The sequence below is a fragment of the Bolinopsis microptera genome, chromosome 4 (assembly GCF_026151205.1).
Source record: "Bolinopsis microptera isolate Bmic1 chromosome 4, MBARI_Bmic_1.0, whole genome shotgun sequence".
Lineage (NCBI taxonomy): Eukaryota > Metazoa > Ctenophora > Tentaculata > Lobata > Bolinopsidae > Bolinopsis > Bolinopsis microptera.
The window spans coordinates 6,151,500-6,178,414 of record NC_087075.1 but is presented as its reverse complement, the minus strand read 5'-3'; the positions used below and the strand labels follow the sequence as shown (position 1 = coordinate 6,178,414).

Below are 26,915 nucleotides of genomic sequence, written 5' to 3'. Positions count from 1 at the left end.
CGCCAAAAAATTTAGGGTGTGGCGCGAAGCGCCAAAAAATATTTTGAATTTGGCCCCCCCATGAAGAAAATCATTCCTACACCCCTGAATTTGGGGTACGAAATATGACGGTTTTCGGAAAAAATTCCCATATTTTTGTTTAGGTCACTGGAATTATGTTAAACATAAATATGTCTCGTAAGGTATATACTATTTTATATCTTATAACTATTTCTTTGGGACTGCTTAGTGCTTATAGATTTGAAATTAAATCGTAAAATCTTTAGTATGAGTCGAGATATTTCGTATTGAATACCAGTTTCAAAGAATGAATGTGACTTTTTATGTAGTAGCTTTACATAGAATTCCCTTTTGTTTATTATAACATCGTTATTATTGAGTCTTGTAAAATAGGATCGGAAATATTCTTGAAAGAACGAAAAGAAACTCAATAACACAATAAAACTAAATCAGATAGTTCAATGTAAAACCTCCCAAAACCCTGGTTTCCAAAAACAGTAAAAATCAGCGAATTCTGTAAATCAAAATTGTATCTTTCACAGGGCTTCTTAACCTCTTAATAACCATGAAAATGTATTGGACAATCTACGTGGGCAACTATTTCCCTTATTACTTCATTAACTGTAATGAAAACTTCCTCATATTACCGACACCACTAATCAGTAATCAATCCCTATTTACAATTTATTATCGGGAGAATTATTGAAATATCTCTTTTTGATTAATGAGCTTCAGAATGTTTAAAAGGGTACAATGGTCGCAACACTCTGTCCATTAATAGACCTCAACAGTGAAACACTACTCTCAACAGCCCCCACCAGTATTCTCAACAGTGCCCACACTCCCACACTCCCACCACCTCAATCTACCCAGTCACTTCTTTCAGTTGCCAGTGTTGTGCTGTGTCTTTTTGAGCAAGTTCAATTTAGGGTTTCAATATATTCACTTATACCATTTCTTTGCTGGATTTGATACAGCTCTTAGATATTTACCTATCTTAGTCTACATTTTATCTCTTCTAGTCTACATTTTATCTCTTCTAGTCTACATTTTATCTCTTCTAGTCTACATTTTATCTCCTCTAGTCTACATTTTACCTCTGTTAGTCTACATTTCAACTCTTTTAGTCTAAATTTTACCTCTAATAGTCTAGATTTCAACTCTTTTAGTCTAAATTTCACCTCTTTTAGTATACCTTTTATCTCCTTTAGTTTACATTTATATTCGCTAATACAATACATTATTAACAGTTGTATTGAGCACTACATTGTATTGTATTGTACATCGCTAATTCTAAGTTCAATAACAAACAAAAAATAGAAAGTGACTGAATAACTTTTCTAGGGGCAAAAAAGATTTCTAGTGATTAAACTGATTCAACAATGACTTCTTGGAGTGGCATAAACAAAAAGGTGAGCAAAATAAGAGCCTTCTTCTCGTTCAAAATTCTAAATATAGCTATGCCCATCACAGTGTTACGGTTATAGCTTAGCTGTAATACTAGTGTGTACCATGAAGCGCCATCAACAGCTGGCGTGTATCACACCTAGCCTATATACCACAAGCCTATTATATACCACTAGCCTATTATATACCACAAGCCTATTATATATCACAAGCCTATTATATACCACAAGCCTACTATATACCACAAGCCTACTATATACCACAAGCTAGGGGGGGGGGCAGATTTCCCAATTATATCGCGTTTTATTCACTTTATTAGATTTGTTGGATGAGGATAATTGGCAAAATTCCGCGGTTATTTTGACGATGAAACCGGTGAGAAATGGTCGTAAGTGGTAGTTGGCTTTACAAAACAAAAGAGAAGGTGATGAGTACAGCCATTTGGTGGTCGACATGTAGTGATAATCGAAATACTACATATATGTACAATGTACATTAAAATGCATATCCTATGTGGTATTATATGAGAAAATGTATAAGCCTAGTACTTTAGAATGGATCTTAGATTATCATAATTATTCGAGGGACAAATAATTTAAGTAATCGTAATCATAAAATTATGGAACCCGGTTTTTAGGCTATCATAAGTAATGAAGCAGTTAATATTTTGAAAAAATAAAAGACCGGGCTCAACCGGGATTTGAACCCGGGACCTCTCGCACCCAAAGCGAGAATCATACCCCTAGACCATTGAGCCGCTGCAAATACTTCATTTTGCCAGTACAAATTATATTTTGTAATTACAATTATACCTTTTCGCAACATTGAATAGGCATATTTATAAATATATAAAAACGGACATAACAAATTTCACCTGTGATTGATACCCTTGGCATTAATTACCCGGAACGATAATCATACTGCTAAACCAATTTGCCGTATGAGTATTGCATGCGATTCTGAATCAGCCACTATAATATACCTCGAAAAAATGAAAAAGATCGGGCTCAACCGGGATTTGAACCCGGGACCTCTCGCACCCAAAGCGAGAATCATACCCCTAGACCATTGAGCCGCTGACAATGTTAGTTTTTAAAAATATTTATTGGAATTTAATTCTGCAGCCTTTCACAGTTGATGTCATCACAAAGTCTCCAGGATACAATTAGATAGCGTCACCAACTTTTGATTACACAATTTGTTTCGCTAAATTTAACGCAAATAAAAAGGCAACAACACACAATATATGTAGATATCGACTACAAGCTTTCGATAAGATCGCGAATATTTTCGTCTAAAATTAGGACTATTTATTTCGAGAATGTACTGTTTTTTCTGCTAACACTAATTTCAAACCAAAAATATTTTAATTTCAGCTGAGCAAAATCATAGGAGTAGTAGAGTCTATGGTAAGTACTCATTATATTAGATATAGAGGTTATATTAGACTGATAAAATCTTTAAATCATATATCTAAAAGCATGGAATTCCGAACTTATTACTTAAGAGGGTATATTTTTCAGATAGAAGAAGCAAAAGAGCTGATGGAGGAAGCACAAAGACTGGGAGTAAGTAGAAAGTGAAAGTGAAAGTGAAAGTGAAAGTGAAAGTGAAAGTGAAAGTGAAAGTGTACAGCCAGAATTAACTCGTTAGCCAGATAGCTCAGAATAAATGATACTAATAAAATACATTTTTAAAGCTACGAACAGCGGCCAAAGTGCAAAGTGCCGGTTGTAAAGCAAGCTTGTCTTTATTTAGCGCTCACTTTTACCTTATAACAATAGGGTTGGCGAAATTCGACCATTTCGTCTCTGAAACATAATTTTTTCCGGACTTAATTGGTTGAAGATCAAAAATACACTCATATATTGTACATAGTGAGAATGTTTTTGTTACCAAGGGGTTGCGACCTGCAAAGGTGCAACCTAATAAAATGCATTAACGACAAAATACCCCGTGCGATTTACAGTTTACAATCGCCAAGAAAATTCAAAATAATTCAATCAACAGCCACCCTTTTTTAGCGGGAAAATTAAACATTTAACGCAAGACAAGATGCGTCTACACGCGCAATGTTCAAATATCACGTGACCTGGTAACACGAATAATTTGTCACGTGCAACGCGCGCACTCCGCCCACACGTGTACACTGAACATGTTGGTTACTGTACGATTTAGCATCGCCACCGTCATATCAATTATTATCAATCTTATTAGACAAGTAATAAGTTTTTAGGTTTAGTATATAAGTATATAGCTAGCATCTACAACACACCCTAACACTACCTTAACACACCCTAACACTGTAACTCATAACACTGTAACACCCTAACACTGTAACTCATAACACTGTAACACCTTAACACTGTAACGCATAATACGATCACAACATAATATGGCATAGTACTAGGTTATAAGGTATGCGGTGTCCTGCCACAGTTGTACAAGACTCGCTGTATTGTATAAGACTCGCTGTCTCACTTCACAATTCACAAATTCGAAACATAATATACAGAATATTCTTATGTTTACACAGAATGAAATTAACCACTAATAATGATCGTGTTTCAGGGCACTGCTCCAGATTTGGGAATGTTTTCTGATTTCGTAAGGTCCATGGACTCTATTGCGGACGTTGTCACAATTGGAAAATCCTAAGGATTCTCAACAATCGGCGATCAGAGGGAGGGAACATTGGTTTATGAACTATCAAGAGTATCGACCAAGAAATTAGGAACTTTATGGTAGTTTCCAGAAGAATTATCAATCATTAACTGACAGGTCATAGATTAAATTTAATACGCGTAGTTCAATTGTTAAATCAGACTATCAGATTATTTTTTCCTTTGAATAAAAATAAAACAGCTCAATTATTATTCAAAAGTTACGGTTGGAATATAAAAGTAAATTACTTTACACATTACAGCATACAGCAATACTTAGTGAGAAAAACGGTATAATAACGGTGAATTATATCGAATGCTTAACAAAAGTGAAATTTATAACTTTCCAACTATGACTATTTCCTTTTCCTTAGTTATTGAAGCCGAAGTATGCTACTTAGAAGATACGATTTGGGTTCCCTATTAAATGTCAATGTTTTAATCAAAAATAAATATTATGTTTGAACAAGTAATAAGGTAATTTATTAGCAGGGACAATCATGGACATTGAACAACATTTCATTATCGTAACCCACCAATCCATTTTTATCTAAAATTATGCATAATTGGAAAGTAGTTCTTGAACTCTCCGTGACTCCATTTCATTAATGTCGAAATCTTTTAAGTTATATTCTGAACAAATATCGGTGATTATGAAGACAAGATTAAGTATCATTTACATGAAGTGTTCGGCCACTAAACCGGAAAAAACAAAATATCATATAGTTTAAATTCAGAGCAAACACAAAAAAAGAGCATGCAACAACGAAGAAATAAACCAAAAACGGAGACTGAAATAAGTCGCATAAGTTCAAACTGAAAAACTTAATCACCAATACGAAGTTTTTTAAGACAACATCTGATCAAGTAAGTAATCAATTAAGTGACCAAACAATTGATATTATAGCCGAACAAACCATTAACAAATTGCTTTATAAGTCGCCGTGTGCAAAACATATCGCGACAATTCACCACGATATTGGTGTGTAATATGGTAAGTAACATAACTTAAACTTCAATCCGTAAATCAGTCAAAAAAATTAACTTGTAACTTTTATAGTCGATAATTAAGTTCCAACAATAGTCAAAAGTACCTCATTCACAACTTGCTTGAAATATAGCAGCAGCCATCACATAGTTTTAACTATATTCAAGCAGCCATGACTTGGGTTCGAGTCAATAATGACTCAGTTGATTCGGTTTTCTCATTTCTATCAACGAATATTTGTGCAGAAAATTATTAATGCTCAAATGGTGAGCTTTGGCTGACTATTAACTTAACCAATCCCGAATAGTTATCCCCTATCACTTAGTCACTTCATTTCCTCATTTAGTGATCTTCTTATAGGAGTCTTCTTCTTGGAGCGTTTCGGACTGTCAAGATCTAATGCAAGAGAGCTCTCTTCCTCGGTCAAGTACTGTCGTAATGGAGTGGTACTAAAAGTTCCGTTCAGCATGCATACTTCCCCCTCGTTAATAAATTGAGTGATCAGATCAGCTATGTCACAGTTCTTGTCTTCTGATTTTGGCCCGGGCAAACAATCAATCGGTTCCTCCTTTACCTCCTGAATTTCTTCCTTGGCGTCAGTGTCGTTTGAATCCACCCTTTGAGATGTCTCAATTAGGACAACCTCCTTTGCCTCATCTATTTCCTCCTTGATGCAAGGAGATTCCGCGGTAGGGAAGGCGGTATATGAGTCACTCATTGCGATTTGAGTCAAAACGGAACTGTGACTTCTCCTTCTACCTCGTATCTTGGCTGTTTTCCATCCCCTTTTGTCGGAGAGAAGAAAACTTGGTGTTTACCGTAAGTTGGGGACCAAAACTCACCGGAGGGCTCAACCTTTTCTTCTTCTTTAACACAAGATTGTAACTGTGGATCTGCAGCAGGAGCCATGTAGTGAGAGAGATTAGGCAGCTCTTCACCTGACAGCGGGAAGGATGTTATCTGGGGACTACTCTTGAATCCACCGAACTCTGGAGAACTCCAAACTCCGTTCTTAACGGGTGTCGAGCAAACGAAAGATTTGGGTTTAGGGGAGTTATTGGAAGTGTCGTTAAGTGAGCTGGAGGAGTAGCCACTCTCGTAGGAACTACTGCCAGGGGAGATGTTCTCCAGGTTGTTGTTGGTGTGGAAGAGTTGGTTGAGGTTCAGGAGTGAGGTTCCGGGAGGTGAGCTTGTATCTTTCTCGTCCCGTCGAACTACCTGGTGATATGTACTAGATCAGACACTTAGAGAGGTATACAAATAATCATGGAAAATATATTCTCATCCAATTTGGAAATATAGTCTTCGAAATGTGTGCCTATGTCCATTTATTAATCGATAAATTCTTTCCTTATGGTAGACCTTACCTTAGATAGTATGTTGGGCCTATTTCTATAAGTATGGACCTCTCCAGGTTTTTCTTCCCGTTTGTTTGGATAGTTCTGGACCCGCTGTGGAGGTTGTCGATATTGCACGTGCTGAGTGCCGCGCGACACGTTCCGCACGTGCTGGTAAAGGGGCTGTCTGTGAGGATGAAGGTTGTACTGGTGGTGGTTTGGGTGCGGGTTGTAGTGAGGAAGGACAGCGCAGTAGGGTCCTTTGGAGATGCGACCATTGACGCAGGCTGACTCTCCATTCTGAAATATAAACTTAAACTTAAAGTTCAACTGTAGTAGTGTAGTAACTGTAGTAACAGAACAAGAGTACATCGAAGGAAAAAAAATACTCGGAAATAATCTCGGTTTTTGCCAACTGTAGTCTGTACTACGCACTCATCTTCAGAACATCTAAAACCAGAGTGAGTTACTGGTTGGATTGATTCGTTAGAAGTCCAACTTATTACGTAATCTTTAAATCCAGGGAGCATCAGCCACAAATTTTGGTGCAAATGAAATTCAAAATCGCTAAAAATAGATCGACCGGTACGATTTCGTTATTCGAAGGTGCCGCTAAATTGCGCGCCTCAACTGCGCGCGAAATCTCACTGATACACTAGATGATTAAAAAGGCACTCTAGTCTCTAACATTGTGTTTGGCGTGACAATTTTCGCGTCCACCGTCATAATTTAGATTGACAGTAGTCCGAATCTGCACGTGCAATCGGCAATTAACTAATTGGGTTCACCAATTACTTGTGACAGTGTTTCAACTCGAAATTATCAACATTAACCCTAAAATCTGATGATCTTAAAATTCAACGTTATTCAAATTACGAATTAATAGTGCTCAACTCTGTAGACTGAAAATCTTCAAGACTGGTCCACTTTCCAATTCTCTTCGCTATCCTACTTATTCTATACAATGCAAAATCAGATCAAAATCTGCATACCATCTCACAATTTGAATCATCGTAACTCCCTTTTTATCACCTCTCACATGAGGTTCTCCCTTATCTCCCTCCCATACCCACAACTATCTCACTATATCTCAAACAAACCCTAGCCTGCCCTCACTTCACTCATTTCTCCACAGTCAAGTGCTTGTTTCCTTCAAAGCTTGAATTTCTCACCCTCGTCATGATTTTCCCCTAATATTTCCCATTACTCCCTTCTCCGCCTGCAAATGACCCCATATTTTAAAAATACTGTCCTTTTGTATCCACCGTTACTCCACCGTCCACTTCTCTTTCTCCATCAAAGATTTTGTTTCGTTCCGCCCAAATTCTTCCTAATGCCACTATAACCTGCATCTACCTTAATCAAACTAATCAAGTTAATTAAACTTATTTCTGGCAAACTTCCACAAATACCGAGAATTTGCAGTTACAAAACAGTTTAATTATAAAAGAAACGAGAAGGGTCAGCATAAATATTTATAGTACTCTTCAATATGCATGTGTTGTCAAGTATTTCTGTATGCCAGTAATTTTACTCATTGGTTAAACCTCTGATAAAAAAGAACTCCATTATAAACTACTATCACGGCGTACTGCCCCGTACGGCGTACTGCCCCGCCACACAAAATGGCGTACAGTTACCACTAAATATCACGTACTGTTACCATTTAGGGCAGCCAAGCATAATATATAATACGATTAGCTGACATATGCATGTGTCTCTAATAGGTTATGTTACCTTACTCCTTTTCAGGCCAGTAAACAATAAAACGGCATATATAACAATCAGGACAGAGCTGCACCACCCTCTAATTGAATAGTGATTATCCAATTATTAAATGAAAAAGACAGTGCAATTAACACGATCATACAGGGGCCAAATAGGAGAAGGCACTTTTACAGGTCTAAATGGCAGCTAATGATGAGTTGTTGACAATGCAGCACCCCGTACCAGCTTGCAACACTAATCATAATCATCGCACATTTTAGCTGTACTGCCACAAAGATATACTTCTTGGCAAAAAGGTGTCAAAACGTTCAAGGAACATGGGATCCTGGTCCGGACCATTTAGCAAGTTTTGGGCCGGCACTGCAGTCCCTCAATTCACATATATTATATAATAGTATCGCACTACAATGGCTTATAATATTAATGAGGCCGCACATGTAGGCTTGTAAGTCCCCTTAGGGCTGCTTCTAGAGCCAAAGTTAATAATCACCAGCTGTGGTTGTTCAACTGTTTTATCACACTATTATAGAACTGCAGTCAAATATTTTGACTGAAATTTACAGTGAGCTTACACTCGCAAGAAATTAAGGGTATCGATATCGAAGAAAATTCTCCGCCGATTTGAAGAGGAGTGGCCTCGGATAGTAACTTTAAGATAGGGTTTTATGTCAGATGTATTTACAATTTTCGCAAAAAAAGGAAATTGTACTCATCAATATTATTGATCGTAACATTTTGTAAAGTGTAGCTATGATACAATATGAAAATATTATACGATTTTAAATAACCAACCGAAATCCGGGAGAGTCGAGGACGTTTAGGTTGAATTTGCAAGAGTAGATCCTTCTCGGCCATTCTGCGGTCTAGTGCCCAGAACGATCCTTTGGATTTGAGGCTGGGTGGGGGGAGCTCTTTCACGAATATCTTGTGCTGCGATAAATTGTGCCTGATAGAACTCTGAAAATATAAATGATTAGGATTGACTAAGTCATTCAATTTATTTCTACTGAAATTAATCATTAATTTTTAGCTGAAATTATACAAAAATTGTTGTTACTTCGTGGGCTACATCGTGTTTCAGTACAGCGAATTACACTCTTCCAAGTCCAATGTGTATCATGGCAAGTTGTAACTTTTGAAAAAGGCGCGATCTCGCTAAATAGCTAATTAAATACTTAAAATGTAACAACCTTTTAGCAGATCATAGAGATTTAAGCTAAATGATTGAAACTGTTGAGACGGTTAACGACCAGAGTCCTGGTAACAACGTTCCAATCAGTTAAACTTAATTAGATCACCTCGCTTAAATACGCCCAATCAGTCAGCTTGGATAACGGGAACTAACGGTTCGCAACCGGCTATAAATAACCATGTCTCACTATATCGGGCAGTTACAACATGCAGCCCTTTCGCAGCCCTTTTGGCATGCTGAGGTAATCAACCATACTATTTATTCCATATTCTTTTATTAACTTTTTCACGGAACTTATTTAAGGTGTTAAATTGTGTCAATATGGGCTCATCTTTTGGAATTGTCGCAGTAAATTTAGGGAACTTGTGAGAACAGTGAGATAAACGATAGTTCAACCGGTAGATGAGAATGGTTGCCCTTGCAAGTTGCGTGGTTAAGGGCTGTCACGTGTGAAAACAAACGTGCACCACCTACCTGTGATACATCACTTCCTACCACTAAAATAGCCACTAAAATGAACGAGAAGTGTGCTACTCCCACTCCTCCCATTATAATAGATACACTTCAACAGAACGTGGGGCTGTCTTTGCTTGATAGCCATGTTTACAAGCACACGCTCTATCAAACGTTCAACTGTCGAGGTGACTATGGTAACATGTCACGTGCAATTGTAAAGCACTGTGGAGTATTAGAGGACTTGCTATCTTGGCTATGCAGCCAGGCTGTCAGGCTGCCAGGCGCGGCGTGAAGTCAGAAGTTTAGTTATAAATTAGGGGAATTGACGAGAACGGTGTAAAGTTTGGTGGGTACACGGATCTGAGTTTGCACCAAATATATTTTCCCTCGACACTTCTTATTTACACGAACATGTGACAAGAGACCACGTGATATCCAATACGCTGTAACAATATAATATGATATGGGTGCCAAAAACTGGTCTTTGTAAGAGAATTGTAGAGTTTTTACTGATTGAGTGCCATTAGTTCAGATAGATTTCCCTGTCAATTGTTCTGGAATTTACAGCTCACTGATACGATTATCGACTCAGATGGGAGTGGTTGGATAACATTTCACAGATTGCGAGCGGGCTGGATTTCTAATTGGGATAATGTTATAAAATTGGTGAAATTTCACAGATTGCGGTAGAATGTTCTTAATATTGTAACTTCTAAAATTTTGTAATGTATATTGTATAATTAATACATCACATATTGAGCGATTTACCAACATCAAATTTTATCTTTTGATCTTTTCAGTTATGGAATATAGATGTGCTCAGTCTAAGAATTTTCACATAATTATTCACATTATTCCTCACGAAACTTAGTTATGTAGGCTCTAAGTTGTAACATAACAAATTTCTTGGTCGAAAGTTGAAACATAAAAACATTCGTTGAATTGAAACGTTCTGAAATTCTAAATCTCTTTGGAAGTATACTAGAACAGTACAACATTGTAAAAGTGTTCGATGGATTGAGAGACTCTCCCATTTACATAATTGGGTTTCATTGACATAATTATCAGAAGTTATCATAAAACCCTCTGGGCAAAAAAGTGAAAAACTGTGTTTCAAATATTCTAACAATGTCTGGAATATGTTTAGGGCTCGTGGGGGTCTCTAGTAATATTTGAGTGGTATTTGAAACATGGCACATGGAGGCGTTCTTCACACCAATGTCTACTCCTCCCCTCAGGGGGACACGTTCCCATGGCTACCCACGTGAACTAATCAACACACGCACCTCCAATCACGTGAGCAATCTCCAGCCAATCAGACAAGAGCTTGGTGACACGTGACGTGAGTAGTCAACGAGACATGCTTTGTGGGTCGAATTTAAATAGTTTAGCAGCTGAAGGGGCACATTGTACGCTAGAGTCAGGTTGGGGAGGGTTATTACATATTGTTAGCTATACCTAATTAATGAGAGATGCTAATTAGGAGAAACTTTGAGGGGACGTTTTGCAGAGTTTCTAGAACGCTCACAGTTACTAACTCATGTTTTTATGGACACTGTGGGAAAAATCGGTCCTAAAACTTGTATCCAGAAAATAGTAAGCAATGGCCATCAGAATATGGATCGCTGTTTTAAAATGGCCATTCAGGGAGTCATGTTATTTCCGAGCAATGATATTGATTTAACTTCCCTTAGAAAATCTTAATAAGTCGTGATTGGTGAATAAATAGTTGATTTCAAGATACCATCAACATTCCAGATTCCATTTTTCCCGACAAGATATTCACCACAACAGCTAAATCAAATAATCTGGTCGGTTCCCGAATATTTACCTTCCAATGAGTTCCAGGGTTCTGTTTGTAGTAGAGGTAATGATTCTCAATCCACTCGTAGATCTGGAACAGCTGCATTCTTTTCTCCTCTGTGTCGTTGATAGCTTTGAATATTAACATTGCGTACGAGTACTCTGGTTTTCTGTAACTTGTAGCACATGCTTTAACTCCTGAAACATACCGGATCAAATAAGGTTGGTCTGTTATTTTATTTTAGAGCGGTTTTGTTATATGTATGTCATATACTGAAATCAAAATTAGCTGCTTAAAAAATTAGCTGCTAAAAAAGATAGCGGATCGTGTGCATAACCATTCATTTTATTTTAGTTCGAGTTGATGATCAGGTTAATTTGAGTTTATACGAGCTTTTCATTTAGCATTAAAACAAGTCCTTCATATTATGTAGCCAGGGTGTGGACTGGCTAAACCTGGCTAAAACCTTTCCATTCCATTATACTGAATAAATGTGTTAAATTTTTAGTGTTGTAATTGGGGGGAGGAGACAGCTGAAGCGGATAAATTTAATATTTTCCCACGTGTGACGTTCTAGCTACCAATTAGTATAACATTGTACCATCAAATACAAACGGTAACAGTGTTCCAATTGAGAAGTCGATAATGAAATAAGGCCCAATAAGTGCCGTTCAGGCCCCTAAGGGATATCATTGACAAATAAACATGCCTCACATCCTGCATCACGTGATACAAATCACCTGTCACGTGGTGTAAATACTGCTTCCTGATTGGCTGCCCTCGGTCAAAGATCTTGATTGATGGCTTTGTAATTGTGGTGCACGAGTGTTGAGAGTAATTAAGTCATTAAAATTAAGTGTATTGTTAAGTTGGCACACTTAGGGTTGTCTATGATTAGCTATTAAGTGTCGACCTACTGTAGAGGGAGATGGTAAAATGTGAATTGCTTTTAATGTCAAGGCTTTGTTTTATCTTTATTGAAAATAAATGTCGAGATTTCAATGATTGAATTTGAATGAATATCTTAAAATTCTGTAGTTTAAGCTATTTAATATTTAAGTGCAAGAAGTCGGCGTCAAGGTGTTTGACAAATGACACAGCTTACGATAAAAAGCCAGGGGCTAATTGCGTCCCCCCGAAAAACTAGGGCTTTTAAAAGTGAAAAAACATTTCCTGCTATCTAGTTATTAGTTAGACTGGAATGTGCACTTTCTCGGAGAAAGTGCAAGGTGCTACATTCACCAACACTCGGCCCTTCCTAAAATTAGAGTTTAATGTCCACCATGAACAAGGTGTTCTCAGATCTATAGACACTTTGAGCCCTGGTGAGTCATTACGGTGCACTTTCAGACAAAATCAACCCAAAGGGTGCTTCACATTGAGTAGTCACTGCACTCTAACTTGTGTGTGTAGTATTATATACACGTAGTGTTCATCTGGCAACTGGTGGGAAGGTATATTATATCTGACACATGACAGTGATTTACCAATCAGCTTCCAGTATTGGCCAATCAAAGCTCAGAATCACTGTCATGTGTCAAAACAGATACAGTTCACCTACCCACCATTGACCAGATCTATAGACGGTAGTTCATGCTGTATTTCATGTGGTGAAATAGTTGTGCTGTCTTTGCCAAAGGGTTCAAGGTTCGACCTGGTAATCTGGTAGCACTATACAAAACGAGGGCCCCTCATTGAATGGCGGATACTTAAAGTGACAATTGCGGTTTCCCGTGATGCATTGACTAAGAACCAATTTAGTGGACAGGTATTAGGGTTCAATAATTACTCAGCACTATTTGCATAGGCCATAGACAAACCACAGAATGCCACAGAGCGGGTCTTGTCAGGGGTATTTGCTTTATGTTGACCTTTTGGAACTGCTTGCAAGAACAAGGGGATTCAAATTAGGGATCGTTTAAGATGATTAATTGCATTGTTCTTGGACAGTTTTGTGTACGGGATTGAACTAATCAAAAATCCGAGACCTGAAGTCTCGAGATTTTTCAGTACATAGTACAATTGCAGGTTTTGTCTTCTTTTGGAACCTCGTAGAAAAGAGATTGTAAATTTCTTAGAAAAGAGCCAAAATTCATCAAAAGTCTACTTTGAGTAAGGAGCAAAATACAATAACATAAACCCGCCACGCAAAGGGTTTATATAACAGATCATCCCGCGCTAGCGGGATGATCTGATAAACACATACGAGTGCGCGCAGCGCACGAGTTTTGTGTTAATATGTAATCCCGAAGCGCCAGCTGAGGGATTACATTTATTTAGCCCTGAGCGTGAAGTGTTTATGGATTATAATTATCTCCGGCGATTTCGACAAGGGATTCAGTTCATCAATCTGAATGTCAAACCGATCTGTCATAGTGGAGCAATAGCTTGAACGTTAGCAGGAACAAGAGCTGGAAGGAGAGCAAGCAAAACAATACTATTTTTAGGGCACGGATAAGGGTAGCTGGCTAGTCGCCAACTTCTCACGCCACGCGTTGGAGAAATTCCAAGAATTAGCTGCTTTGGCAACGTTCCCAGGAATTTGCGTGTAAAAGAAGTGGACGGTTACGATGTTTCATATCACGTGGTGCGCTTTCGTGTCACGTGGTATAGACTCGGCGTATGCTATTGGTGGCACGTGGTACGCACGTGACGCGCCCACGTGATCGCGCGTCTAACTGTTCTAATCAGCAGTATCATTGATTATTGTAAGTCGGAGAATTGATGATAAACATCAGTTACGACTAAAAAGCGGGCCGGGTTTATACAAATTTCCGGGGCGGGATGATATCACCTTGAGATGTTTATCTAACAGCGGGCCGGGCTGAGTGATAATATGATCCCGCGTCGAAATCCCGGAGATATTTATAAAATTGTAACATTTATGAACTAATAGCAGCTCATATTTGCAATTTTTCTCCTCAATAAAAAGAATTTCTCAGTTTTTAAACAAAACAATTCTACTTGAAATAATTGCACGGCAGTCGGGGCCGTAACTCCCGGGGGATGATAGTGATGTGGAATTATCACCCTTTTGTTTACAATTTCACGCAAAATATTATATATTTTTCCACGCTCTGTAACTTCGTGCACTCGTACTGTCCTAGTTCATACCAATACACGTAAGATTTGGTTGGAGAATCACCTCTTCAACCAACACCAAGGATCGTCTTTATAATTATAAGATTTCTCGTGTTCATGGAATCGGCGCGGTGATGATTCCCACATTTTTTCAGAATTTGAATATAACAACATAAGCCCCTAAACAACCGAGAAGCAACTCCAACTCACCACTAGTAGAAGGGACGTTCCTGTTCCGTTTTCTTGGCATTTTCTTCATGTCCTCCTGAGAGATCTTACATCTGACTTGCTGCATGTAGGGTATTGAGACTTCTGGCAGCCACTCCATGTTGGTCAGACTGTCGTCCGGTTCTGGACCCCCTCTAGACCTCTCTGTGGGGTAATTTTATCTTCATTTATTGATTCACAATTGATTGATATCATACATATATGTCTGATATTGACATTATACTAGTCAAACGAGTCAATAATAAGAAGTTATTATCTATACTAAAGAACACGTGCCAAATTGTCCCTGTGCCAAATAGCCAGAGTAAAAGTTTTAAAACTTGAATAATGAAGCATATTGTAACTGGAAAGACAAGCTTCTTGTGGAGCTAGGACACACAATGACACAGGACTTCAGGGTGAGTTCTTCAAATCACGAGCCAAATTGGTCAATAGTTCCGTTATTTCCGGCTTATCAGTACAAAGCATAAACAACATAGGCATAAGTTATGACAATATTGTAATTGGATAATAGACGAACGATCAGTATTCATATCATGTTCACAAATCTAATATCACAAGAATCCAGACCCTGAAAACTAGACTATCAATGCGACTCATTATTCGGAACTTCGGAATCATCAATTCTGTATCTTGACAATAGCTAATAACTTGGCATGTTATTATTCCGTAATCATTTCAGACAATATTCACAGGAACTTCAGGGACACTGTCTAGATATATATCCTCACCCTATAAGAGACAGTCGGCATACCACTGAATCAGACTTGAATATGAGCGGTAATTTGTTGTTGGTACCTGTCATTTCAACTAATGGAACTAATGACTTTGTCGATAATGATAATTGTAGATTAGTATAATAAAGGTGCTCAAAGATCTGAATCAGCCCTGAAGCAGTTGGCTGAGTGGCTGGGTAATGACCGATGGCTGAGTAATGATCAATTACCATGTGAATCTAATGCAATGTTTTGGTTAGATATAGACTCCTGCAAGTGCCAATCAAATCCACGATGAGTCCCTCATCCGCAAGTTCTAGAGAAATTCTTATGATGGAACAAGGAAAACGTAGAAATAATTCACTAAAGGTGTACTATACATTTTTTAAATAGATGTGAAATTAAACTAGATGAAAATACATCTTGAAATGTCAATAAATACCTTTGCCATGTTGAGCTGGAGGCAATGCAGCCGGGTTAGTCTTGTAACATTGCTCAAAGCACTCAGTTTTTGGGTATTGGAACACTGAATGTTTATTATCTCCTGAAGATAACAAATATGATTGCTAGTTGTCCAGGTCAAAATAACCAGAGCCCTGTTTTTCATGCTGTTAAAAATTCTACAAATTTGCACTACACTGACCTGGTTTTATCAAATTTAAAATTTATCACTGTGCAGTAACACCAGCAAAGTCATAGAGAAGATTTGCCAGACAGCAAATACCAATCAGAAATAACAATAATACAATATAAAGTTTACTCACTGTTGTTTGTGTAGGGAAGAAAGGGTTCGCTGGTAGTAGTGGAGCTACCAGGTAGGATGTTGTGGGAGGTGTTGGGGGACAGGTAACGGTTCGACTTGTATGAGGTACCGTTCAACATCCTTTAGTAGGTTTTTCAAAATGTTAGTAAGCTTCTAAAGAATCAAAACTTTGATTGGCTGGAATAATAATCATTATTTCCATTAAGACAATTCAGTTAAAAATTTCTTAATAGTTAATAGTTAGTAATAGTTAAAGTACTATGTTTACAGTATGCACTGAATAAGTATCTTAGGAAGTTTCTTGAACTTTTAACAGATACCCCTCCTCATTTAACCCTCAATTAAGTTTCCTATCATTCGGCTTAGTCGACCGAGGAGAACGCATAGATCCAATGGATCCTTCACTACTCGCTAGACTAGGTGACACTGGGATTCGAACCCTGCGCAGAAGGCGGATGCTCTAACCACTAGGCCACCTAGCCCACCTCTAATTTTAGAGCAGTAAATATAACCAGTCTGGTAACATAATTTAAGGCTAAATAAATACAGTGATAATTAATAAGAGAGTAGGGTTCCAATGGCCTGGGGACAACACGAAGTCACTGAGGTTAAAACGACCAAGTGACTTAAAAGCTATAATATAAACTAACAATTATTCTTGGATCAGCAAAGGCCTCCGAAGACCCTACTAGAGATAATCATTATTTCAGACAATATGTTTCTGGGTACATATAGCTTTTATGTTCTGGAGCAGTAATATTTTCCTTTGGTGTTACCAGAATTACATGATTGCATCAACAGTCATTGCCAATGATTAGAACCTGTCAATAAAACTAAACTTTGTTTCTCTAAATTTTATTTCTCGATTACCTTGCGGGTTCATCATATTGCCACTGTTAGTCTGATATTGTAGGTTTACAACCTACCAGGACGCGCGCCGAGTTGGACTTGTCGACGGTCCTGTATGGAACAGATATTTTACGAGTATCACCCATTAAGTTTGATATTGACGACCAATTTTGCATAATTGTCTATCCAACCAAGAATTCAGGAGGCAAGGGTGGGTGCGTAAACTTTATGGTCTGCACTCTCCGATCCTGTATCACCCTGGATTCTTTTCAACGTATTTTTGGTAAAAGTATATATACTTTCTGGTCACTCTCTTGCTACTCCAAGTCCCCTAAGATATATGGTCTAAAGTTCGCGCTAGTTATAGTTATAAAATATGTTTTTGTCTGCTTTAACTGATACTAAATAAAATTGTTGTTTTCTTGAAATTGTTGTTTTCTTGACTGTTCAGACATGATATAATCATTATAATGACGAATTTTCAATTCTAATTCACCTATGCTGCTACACATAACATTGAAGTTCTTTCTTTTTCATACTTGTGTGTTGCTTCTCTATCTACACTTGGCCAAGCCTGAACTTACAATTTTTCGCTGTCCTGACATAACAGTGTCAGTTAAATATAGAAAAGAACTCGTCTGCCTCAGGGTCACAACTTTTGGCTATAATGTATGTTGGCACAATGTTGATCTCGAATTCTGTAGAGGCATCCTTCAGTACACATTTGAGGGGAACATAAATCATTCAAGGTAACATTAAGCTTGATTAGAATATACTTACAACTTGATTGATCAACTGATTAACTGAGGTTGTGAACCTTCACAAAAATTTTTGGCAGTCTCCTTCATCAATTAACCCTCAGTCACTGTTTCACGATAATTCGCTTGAATCGAGATTGCGAAGATACAATCAAATCTTTAGTGTTTGGGAACCTCTTACTGGGCCGCGCTCAGCCTGTCATTCCGCTTGTAGCGCGATGCACTACTGGGTAGCGCCGCGCATCAAATAATTCTTCTCGCAACCACACTTCGGTAGATCGGCGAGATGCACCACTGTGCCTCACCGAGCTGCGAAGGATTGACATCGTGAATCAATCATTCCGCCTAATCCCTAATCGTTGTTTATGAACATAATAGCCTGGGGTCCCCAGGTAAGGGACCTCTGGAATTGGTTTTAATGTTCAAGCAGCGTTTTACTTGGACCTACGGCCTTTCGATAACTTACCTGGCTCGCCAATCCCTGTGCGCGGCGTTCTTTTCATACTTCTTGAACAGGAAGCTATTTAACGGGTGATACTTGTAAAATATTTGTTTTCGAAACTCAGCGCGCGTTTTGGTAGGTTATAAACATACAAGAAGCTATAAGGACAACATAATATGGAGTAATAGACTACGGACTAGCAAATATATAATTGATTAACGATGTCAACCCTTCCAGATCGTTTCTCTGCGAATTAAGAAAGCATCTTGTAGCGCGATGCACTACTGGGTCGCGCCGCGCATCAAATAATTCTTCTCGCAACCATAATTCTTCGGTAGATCGGCGAGATGCACCATTGTGCCTCACCTTGACGGATGTTACTCGTCTAAATTTCTTCGAAGTAGCGCGCGCCGCTTTCTTCTCGAAATGTTGGCCCGACGGCAAGTGCTACGAAGTAGCGCGCGCCGGGCCAGACCATTAACAATTTCACATAGCCATGTGCCTACGCGTACTGCGTGACGCGCTTGTTTCACAAGTAGGATAGGCACATACAGATCAGCACACATAAGATGGTACGTGTGCGCGCGCGCAGTGCTGACAATTGCGTCGTATTTAACCCCGGGTGCACGTACATCGTGTGCGATTATTTATACTTATCGAAGGCTATAAATGCCTCTTGTTTATTTTAATTTGGTATTGTTCACTTTTAGACGATAAAATACAGGAATTGCGGTATAATAATACGAATAATTAAGATTGTACGATCAAAATACATCACGAAACAGTATTAACTACCTCGCTACTTATCAACTTATACTATGTACTATGCGACAAAGATACACAATGCAATATTTATATACTTATAGAATAAACGAAACACAGTATTCAGTATTTACTAGTACTACCCGGCTACTAGTAGTAGTACTACAACTTAATGCGACAAAGGTCAAAGATATTGTATAAAATATAACTAAATAAACAATACGGTGCCCATGCCTGAGCTTTATAAAACTGGAAACACTTCTCAGATTAATTATTTTGCTTCTCAAAAACAATTACAAATTACAAACTAACAATTTTCGACGTTAAACAGCTACATAAAACATTAACATTACACTTCACAATCCGAAAGAAAGGGGCTCGTCGCTGCAGGCCTGACTTTGACTTCACCCCGGCGAATGCCGCGGGCTTCTTGTTGCTACGCGTGTCGCAGAAATTTTTAGACAGAAATTCGTCAGAAGATTGGTTGTCATTTCAGCTACGAACCTTTTGGGGATATAAGAGAACTACAGTTCCTTTCCTTAAATGATTTGCAATAGTGGCAATGAAAAATAAAACATCAAATTCTGTCATCCGAACATAAGTGGAGGTCCTAATGAAATCAAATCAAGACTTCAAATCGCGTACAATCATTTACACTAAAGAAGTATTGTCAATTGTGATTCCTGATCACAGCAAAGTATATAATGTTGTATGCAAGCTATAATTAGGAGAAAACATCATGATAGCATAATATTACAGCTTTACAATAATAAATATAAGTATAATATCAAAATTTAACTATTACTCACAGTTAATATAAAGACTAGCTTAGCAAATTTAAAACTGGCGGATCTTGAAACTAATCCGCAGCTTCTTTTTTAATGCAACAAAAACATTGAACAGTTATATACATCAAACAGTAATTCGAATCTTTAAAATAGATCTCACACTATTAGTCATTACATATTATGACTATATAAATACCACACAAGATCGCCCACTTCAACAGCCTGACTAGCTTGAGCGCCTAATTTCCTAGGCCGAAACCAGAGATGACTGGTTCGATGCCAGCCGTTGACCATCTACATTTTTTTGAAAAAGTCGCTGTTTAAGAGGGTCCAGTAGCTCATTTTCTCCCCACATAACTTATATTGACTGTTGAGTCTCAACTAGATCTATCGTATTTTCCAGGCTTCAAAGAGTATAGTTGTTCCGTGTCCCAATTAATTCTAACTCTTCGATTTTAATATCAGCGATCGAGTCCTGAAATATCAATGTAACAATAAGTATATCCATCTCAGTTAATTTTAGATCACAATTATATAGCTATTGTGTTAAAATATAATGATAGAGTAATTATTTAAAAGACCCTCTTACATCTTATCTCAAACTCCTAGTTGTTCATTTTGAATCGGGAGACCACCTTCTCCAAGATGGAATCTGATACAATACAATTATACTCCTATAATAGTCAGTGATTTAGCGTACGATTTTCTTGAAACTTTCCATAAAGTAAGGTGGTTATAGAACGGATAATCTGTGTAAGTTTGGGTGAATTTCTATGTGCCAAATTAGAGATATCACTTCAAACACAAGAAAAGAGTACTGCAGACGCCGTGTTACCACCAAAAATGGCGCGGCGCGGCTCAAAAATACAGCGCTGCGCTAAAACTCTATTTGTTTGTTTGTAATTATATCAAATTCTCGAAGAATCCAGAAGATGCCAGTAGATGGATCCATAAATTTGGAACATGGGCACATCGCAGTATTGGCCTATTTGAGTGCTGGGAAGGCTCAGTTCGGTTTTCTAAGATGGATATAGCCGTAAGCTAGGCCTAGGAGCCATCAATAGTCGTATAAAATTACCCATGGAATGACCAGAAATGAACGAAAATGAACATTCTTCTCAAAGTGCTCAGAATGGTTTAAAACTCAAACCAAGTTTGGGAATCACTGCATGTCTAGAACCGATGTTACCAATGTTCCAAAATGTTCCAATTTTGGGACAACAATCCTCCTGAGAATCCAGATTTTTGGAACATGGGCACATCGAAGTATTGGTTGTATTTAAGTGCTGGGAAGGCTCAGTTCGGTTTTCTTAGATGGATATAGCTGTAGGCTAGGCCTAGGAGACATCAAAAGTCGTATAATATTACCCATGGAATGACCAGAAATGAACGAAAATGAACATTCTTCTTAAAGTGCTCAGAATGGTTTAAAATGGGTCGGAAAGTGTTTACATTGGTCCTAGGACCACTCAAACCAAGTTTGAGAATAACTGCATGTCTAGAACCGATGTGAGGGTGGTTCCAATTTTGATTTTTGTAACCATTTTGGGAACATTGGGACATCGAAGTATTGGATGTATTTAAGTGCTGGGAAGCCTCAATTCGGTTTTCTAAGATGGATATAGGTAAAAACTAGGCCTAAGAGCCATCAAAACTCAAATAACATTACCCAGGTTCATGGAATGAACGAAAATGAACAAAAATTAATGTTGTCCTAAAAATGCTCAGAACGGTTTAAAATTGGTCGGAAAGTGTTTATATTACTCCTAGGACCACTCAAACCAAGTTTGGGAATCACTGCATGTCTAAAATTATCCAGGTTCATGGAATGAACGAAAATGAACAAAAATGAATACTGTCCTAAAAATGCTCAGAACGGTTTAAAATTGGTCGGAAAGTGTGTCCGATTTTGGAAACATGTTTTTGGCTGTGTATGTCCGTAAACAGAGTTGGATTTACACTGGTATGATACAGTAACTAGAGTACTAACATTTTAAGCTTCCTGTGAAATATTTCTATGATTCATAGAATGAACAAAATGAACAAAAAATGAACATTATCCTAGAATTGCCTAAAATGAGCTGAAACCGATTGGTATCGGTTGGTATTGATACCAAATAATTCTGCAGCATCTTGCCAACTCCTTTCATATGCGATTATCTATTACCTACTGCAATTTTAGCTGTTGTCTCTCACTGGTACATTGTTACTTTTCAAGCAATCAGAGAAATTCGTATTAAAGTGTACAGTGTACAGTGCAGTGTACAATGTACAATGTACAATGTACAGTGTTCACTGTACACTGTACAGCTAATCACAATTGACAGCGAGTACACATTATAGTGACTAGCAGGAACCCGTCTAATCTAACCCGTATAATCTAACCCTCAAATCAGAAGATGAATCCGAGTTCGTGGAAACATTTGTGTCCGATTTGGAAACATGTTTTTGGCTGTATATGTCCGTAAACAGAGTTAGATTTACACTGGTATGATACAGTAACTAGAGTACTAACATTTTAAGCTTCCTGTGAAATATTTCTATGATTCATAGAATGAACAAAAAATGAACATTATCCTAGAATTGCCTAAAATGAGCTGAAACCGATTGGTATCGGTTGGTATTGATACCAAATAATTCTGCAGCATCTTGCCAACTCCTTTCATATGCGATTATCTATTACCTACTGCAATTTTAGCTGTTGTTTCTCACTGTTACATTGTTACTTTTCAAGCAATCAGAGAAATTCGTATTAAAGTGTACAGTGTACAATGTACAATGTACAGTGTTCACTGTACACTGTACAGCTAATCACATTTGACAGCGAGTACACATTATAGTGACTAGCAGGAACCCGTCTAATCTAACCCGTATAATCTAACCCTCAACTCAGGAGATGAATCCGAGTTCGTGGAAACATTTGTGTCCGATTTGGAAACATGTTTTTGTCTGTATATGTCCGTAAACAGAGTTGGATTTACACTGGTATGATACAGTAACTAGAGTACTAACATTTTAAGCTTCCTGTGAAATATTTCTATGATTCATAGAATGAACAAAATGAACAAAAAATGAACATTATCCTAGAATTGCCTAAAATGAGCTGAAACCGATTGGTATCGGTTGGTATTGATACCAAATAATTCTGCAGCATCTTGCCAACTCCTTTCATATGCGATTATCTATTACCTACTGCAATTTTAGCTGTTGTTTCTCACTGTTACATTGTTACTTTTCAAGCAATCAGAGAAATTCGTATTAAAGTGTACAGTGTACAGTGCAGTGTACAATGTACAATGTACAATGTACAATGTACAATGTACAGTGTTCACTGTACACTGTACAGCTAATCACATTTGACAGCGTGTACACATTATAGTGACTAGCAGGAACCCGTCTAATCTAACCCTAAAATGGTGTCAAGACTCAAGAAAATATAGTAAGATTTTCATTTAAGAAATGTTAGTACACATGTCCCTCTACCATGACCATACCAGATCGATTTCAAGTCAGTCCAGGCATAATTGTAAATTGCGGCTACAAAGGCATGTTTCCAAATCGGACACAATTCTGACACAATTCTTTTTTCCTTAATTAGGCTTAATTGTCACCTCTAATTTTGTTTACTCTACACTCTACAGACATGTTTAGTTGTACCCTATCTGGATGATATCTGTTCTTATCACGTGACCGGCCTACGTGTTTTCCGATGCTAATTTCAGACCTACTTGATCAGGGGAACGCGAACGGTAGTGCTTCAAATGTTCCAAATCTGCTGTTTTCGTCCGTTTTTATCTCTTCAACCTGAGAATATGTTTTGTTAGGGATTGGGTTAAGGTTAGGATCAGATAAGAGGGTTAATGTTTCGGATAGTTGTTCAGGGTCAGCTAGACTCTAGAGAACGGGTTGAAAAAGTCACATGACAGTCGAATGTAGAGTGATTAATCATCATCCGAAAAGATGTCGCTTTCGACTCGAGGATCTGGCTGACAGTCCATGTTTCAGAGCCATACAGAAGGATAAACCAAGGGTCGACCGAGGGCAGGATTTGCTGAGAAGTTTTCTGTTCAACCGATATGTCTAAAATTGAACAACTATAAAGGAGAAAAAAGAAAATGTACAATATTTGGACTACCTCAGGGGGCTGTACTCTCACCTTTCCAGTCTCCTCTTTATCCTTTACATAGCAGACATGACGCACAACACCCCAGAAGAGGTAAAAAGATATCTAAGCTGCTACAAATTTGCTGATGACGGTACACTTATGATTTCCTTCGAGAACATCTCCGGATGCCATGAAAAAATGCAGATGGTATCTGACCACCTCAGCAAGTGGTGCATCAAGAACAAGCTAGTAGTGAACTGTGATACAAATAAAACGGAGGCTATAATCTTGAAAACTGCAGCCTATAATGAAGGACAGAAACCTGCAGAATTGTTTATTAATGGGAAAAGCATCAACTTATACGTTCAAAGCACGAAGGTCCTCCTTGGGGTAATAGTAGATGAAGACCTCAATTTCAAGAAACATGCGTCTCAAAAACTTAAAGAATGCAAAAGAAAGTGGGGTCTTATAACAAAATCAACTAATCGCAACTACGGTCTAAATGTTTACAGCCTCACTCTCCTCCTTAAGACAATGGTCCTCACTAAACTGTTCTACGCAGCACCTATTTAACTTCACAAGTGTCTCAATCAATTTAAAAGCTTCTGAAATAAAGTAATTCTAAAAATATCTGGATCAGTCCTGAACCCACAAAGGGAATTAACCAAACTTGCTCTCCACCTCCCACCACTGGATGTGCAACTCGAAGCTCTCTCGGTTAAATTCATGTGCAAAATACTCACACAAGGTGACAATCTTTCAGCTACCCTCTACCAAGTTGATGAAAGCAGAATACCAAGCTTTCATGTCTTAACAATGTCACTGAAAAAGTACTTCCTTTGAAAAGAAAATAAGTATCACGGAAGTAGACTGATTGACCTAACGCAGCAACATTTCAAGGATCTGGCCTATTACACCCAGGCAGACAAAATAATTAATAAGCTACAAAAACAAGATCTGGATTGACAGCATCAAAACAAATCTGCAATGCAGAACTGTCAGTAACAACAAGGAGATCAAGATACTCGGTGTGATTAGAAAGATTAAAAACAGTGGGCTGATCCTAGGCAAAGACAACTTTTTATTCGGTCACAACACAAGTAAAAATCTGGACAGCCGAATAATGGACTACATTCACGGCAGCTCACCACTTTTGCAAATATCCAAAAGATCATGGGTGGTGGCAGTGGTGAGGCCTGCCGTTTCTGTAACAGCTTCATCGATTCTCCCATGCACCAGTTACCTGCAACTAAAAGAAGAGCTGGGTGGGGCAGACTCACATTCCTATCTAGATGAAGTGTTAACAAAAAGCAGCACACAAAAAGCATTCATTAGGAGAGTCGAATTTCTTTGAGGACAGAATGAATCTCTCCAGGACTTAGCCAACTAAAGACTAGAAAACAAAGACTCTACAAACATCTCAAAGAAATAATAACACCTTAAAGAATAAAGAGGGAGGATCCTGGACCCCGAAATCCACCACCTTTCTGTACTTTCAGAGGTACCAATGTGGGAGGAAACCAGGGCTCATACTGCCGCTGAGCTAAAGCAGAAGAGGAGATGGCGGCTTCTCTGGGATCTAACACATCCTGAAACAGACCAACACTATGTCCCAACGCACTGGTGTTGGGATGTCTGCCCCCGGTGCCTGCCCGGGTCAATAAAGCAGTCAAGCATCATGTATGTTTGGATGAGCATTCTCAGCCAGCAGATGTGGGAACTCCCACAAAAGACCAAAACAGATCTAAAGAGACAATTAGCAAACTCGGAAAAATATACTCAAATTTGTTTATATAATTCAAAGCGTATTGCCCACGTTAAGGGGCCTGTTGATAATTAATTAAATTATTAACTATTTTAGATTTAATGATAATAATAATAATAACTTGTTCTGAAAGTACGGTATTTTTATTTTTATACTATGGGGATATCTAATCAAAGCATGCTATTCAAAATAAAGTGCATACCATCGTTCAAAGTCTCCAATATCGGACGGGCTGACGATCGTTATTATATCGGCTGTGATCTCATATTCGAGCTAATTTAAGATATAAATGCTTATATATCAAACAATTTCATGGTGCATTATCTCCAATCATCTCGATATACACAGTATAGTTGCTGTAAGCAGCAACAATCAATAGCCACAGTAAACGAAAGATCGGCCGAGAGTAAATTAGATAGCGTAAACCTATTACCAATGACCAATGCGCAATTACAATGAATGAACAATGACGCGCATTCAAGAAAAATGACTGCAGAAGCAAAGAGATGGACTCTGAAATCGAATCCATAGCAACAGAGTTCTATTATCCAACGCGAAATACCAAGCATCCCTATATCTTCAAATTTGCGCAAATCAAAACATCCTTATGCGCGGCACATTGGTTGTAGATTTTCAAAATTCAAATCATAGCCAAAGTTATGGTTAATTTTAAAGCAAAATTTTGAACCAAATTTTGCGTGTAAATTATCCATTTTTTGTTCATAATTGCTCATAACTTGAACAACTTACGTTGAATCGAATTAAACTCTGCGGTATTTGATAAATGAAACAATTTTCTTCAAAACAAAATAATTTTAAACCTAAACATTCGCAATTTGACTAAACATGAGTTTTAGGGAAATTCTAAAAATAAAATTTACGCGTTTTGAGCGACGTACGAAGCCCGCGGCATTCGCCGGGGTGGACTTGATCCTGAAAAAGTACATGTCATTTAGGTACCGCGACAATTGTGAATTGACCCCCCGACAATTGACCCCCTATGTAATTACACTGGGGTCAATTGTCGCGAAATCTAGGGTTTAGTACGACAATTGGCCCCCCGAAAATTGACCCACCGACAAT

The 26,915-nt window shown here is 38.0% G+C and overlaps 1 protein-coding gene, 2 long non-coding RNA genes and 2 other non-coding genes across 5 annotated transcripts; 1 reads left to right on the top strand and 4 right to left on the bottom strand.

Annotated features, from left to right (window-relative positions):
• Positions 1 to 1,342: 1,342 nt before the first annotated feature.
• Positions 1,343 to 4,239, top strand: LOC134814019 (uncharacterized). Its single transcript, XR_010160085.1, has 4 exons — positions 1,343 to 1,412; positions 2,784 to 2,816; positions 2,931 to 2,975; positions 3,979 to 4,239. It is a non-coding gene; the product is annotated as an uncharacterized LOC134814019 (long non-coding RNA).
• Positions 2,093 to 2,164, bottom strand: Trnap-ugg (transfer RNA proline (anticodon UGG)). The gene has a single exon. It is a non-coding gene; the product is annotated as a tRNA-Pro (tRNA).
• Positions 2,411 to 2,482, bottom strand: Trnap-ugg (transfer RNA proline (anticodon UGG)). The gene has a single exon. It is a non-coding gene; the product is annotated as a tRNA-Pro (tRNA).
• A 38-nt stretch (positions 4,240 to 4,277) lies between the features above and the next one.
• Positions 4,278 to 16,482, bottom strand: LOC134814018 (forkhead box protein I1-ema-like). The gene is made up of 7 exons (XM_063821987.1): positions 16,365 to 16,482; positions 16,043 to 16,144; positions 14,867 to 15,028; positions 11,603 to 11,772; positions 8,916 to 9,080; positions 6,426 to 6,695; positions 4,278 to 6,276 (listed from the first exon to the last, which is right to left on the bottom strand). Exons 1-7 carry the CDS (start codon positions 16,480 to 16,482, stop codon positions 5,788 to 5,790), a joined length of 1,476 nt encoding a protein of 491 aa, XP_063678057.1. The 3' UTR covers positions 4,278 to 5,787.
• Positions 16,483 to 19,934: 3,452 nt separating this feature from the next.
• On the bottom strand, positions 19,935 to 26,107 carry LOC134814484 (uncharacterized). The gene is made up of 3 exons (XR_010160172.1): positions 26,035 to 26,107; positions 23,691 to 23,766; positions 19,935 to 20,437 (listed from the first exon to the last, which is right to left on the bottom strand). It is a non-coding gene; the product is annotated as an uncharacterized LOC134814484 (long non-coding RNA).
• Between the last annotated feature and the right edge of the window lie 808 nt (positions 26,108 to 26,915).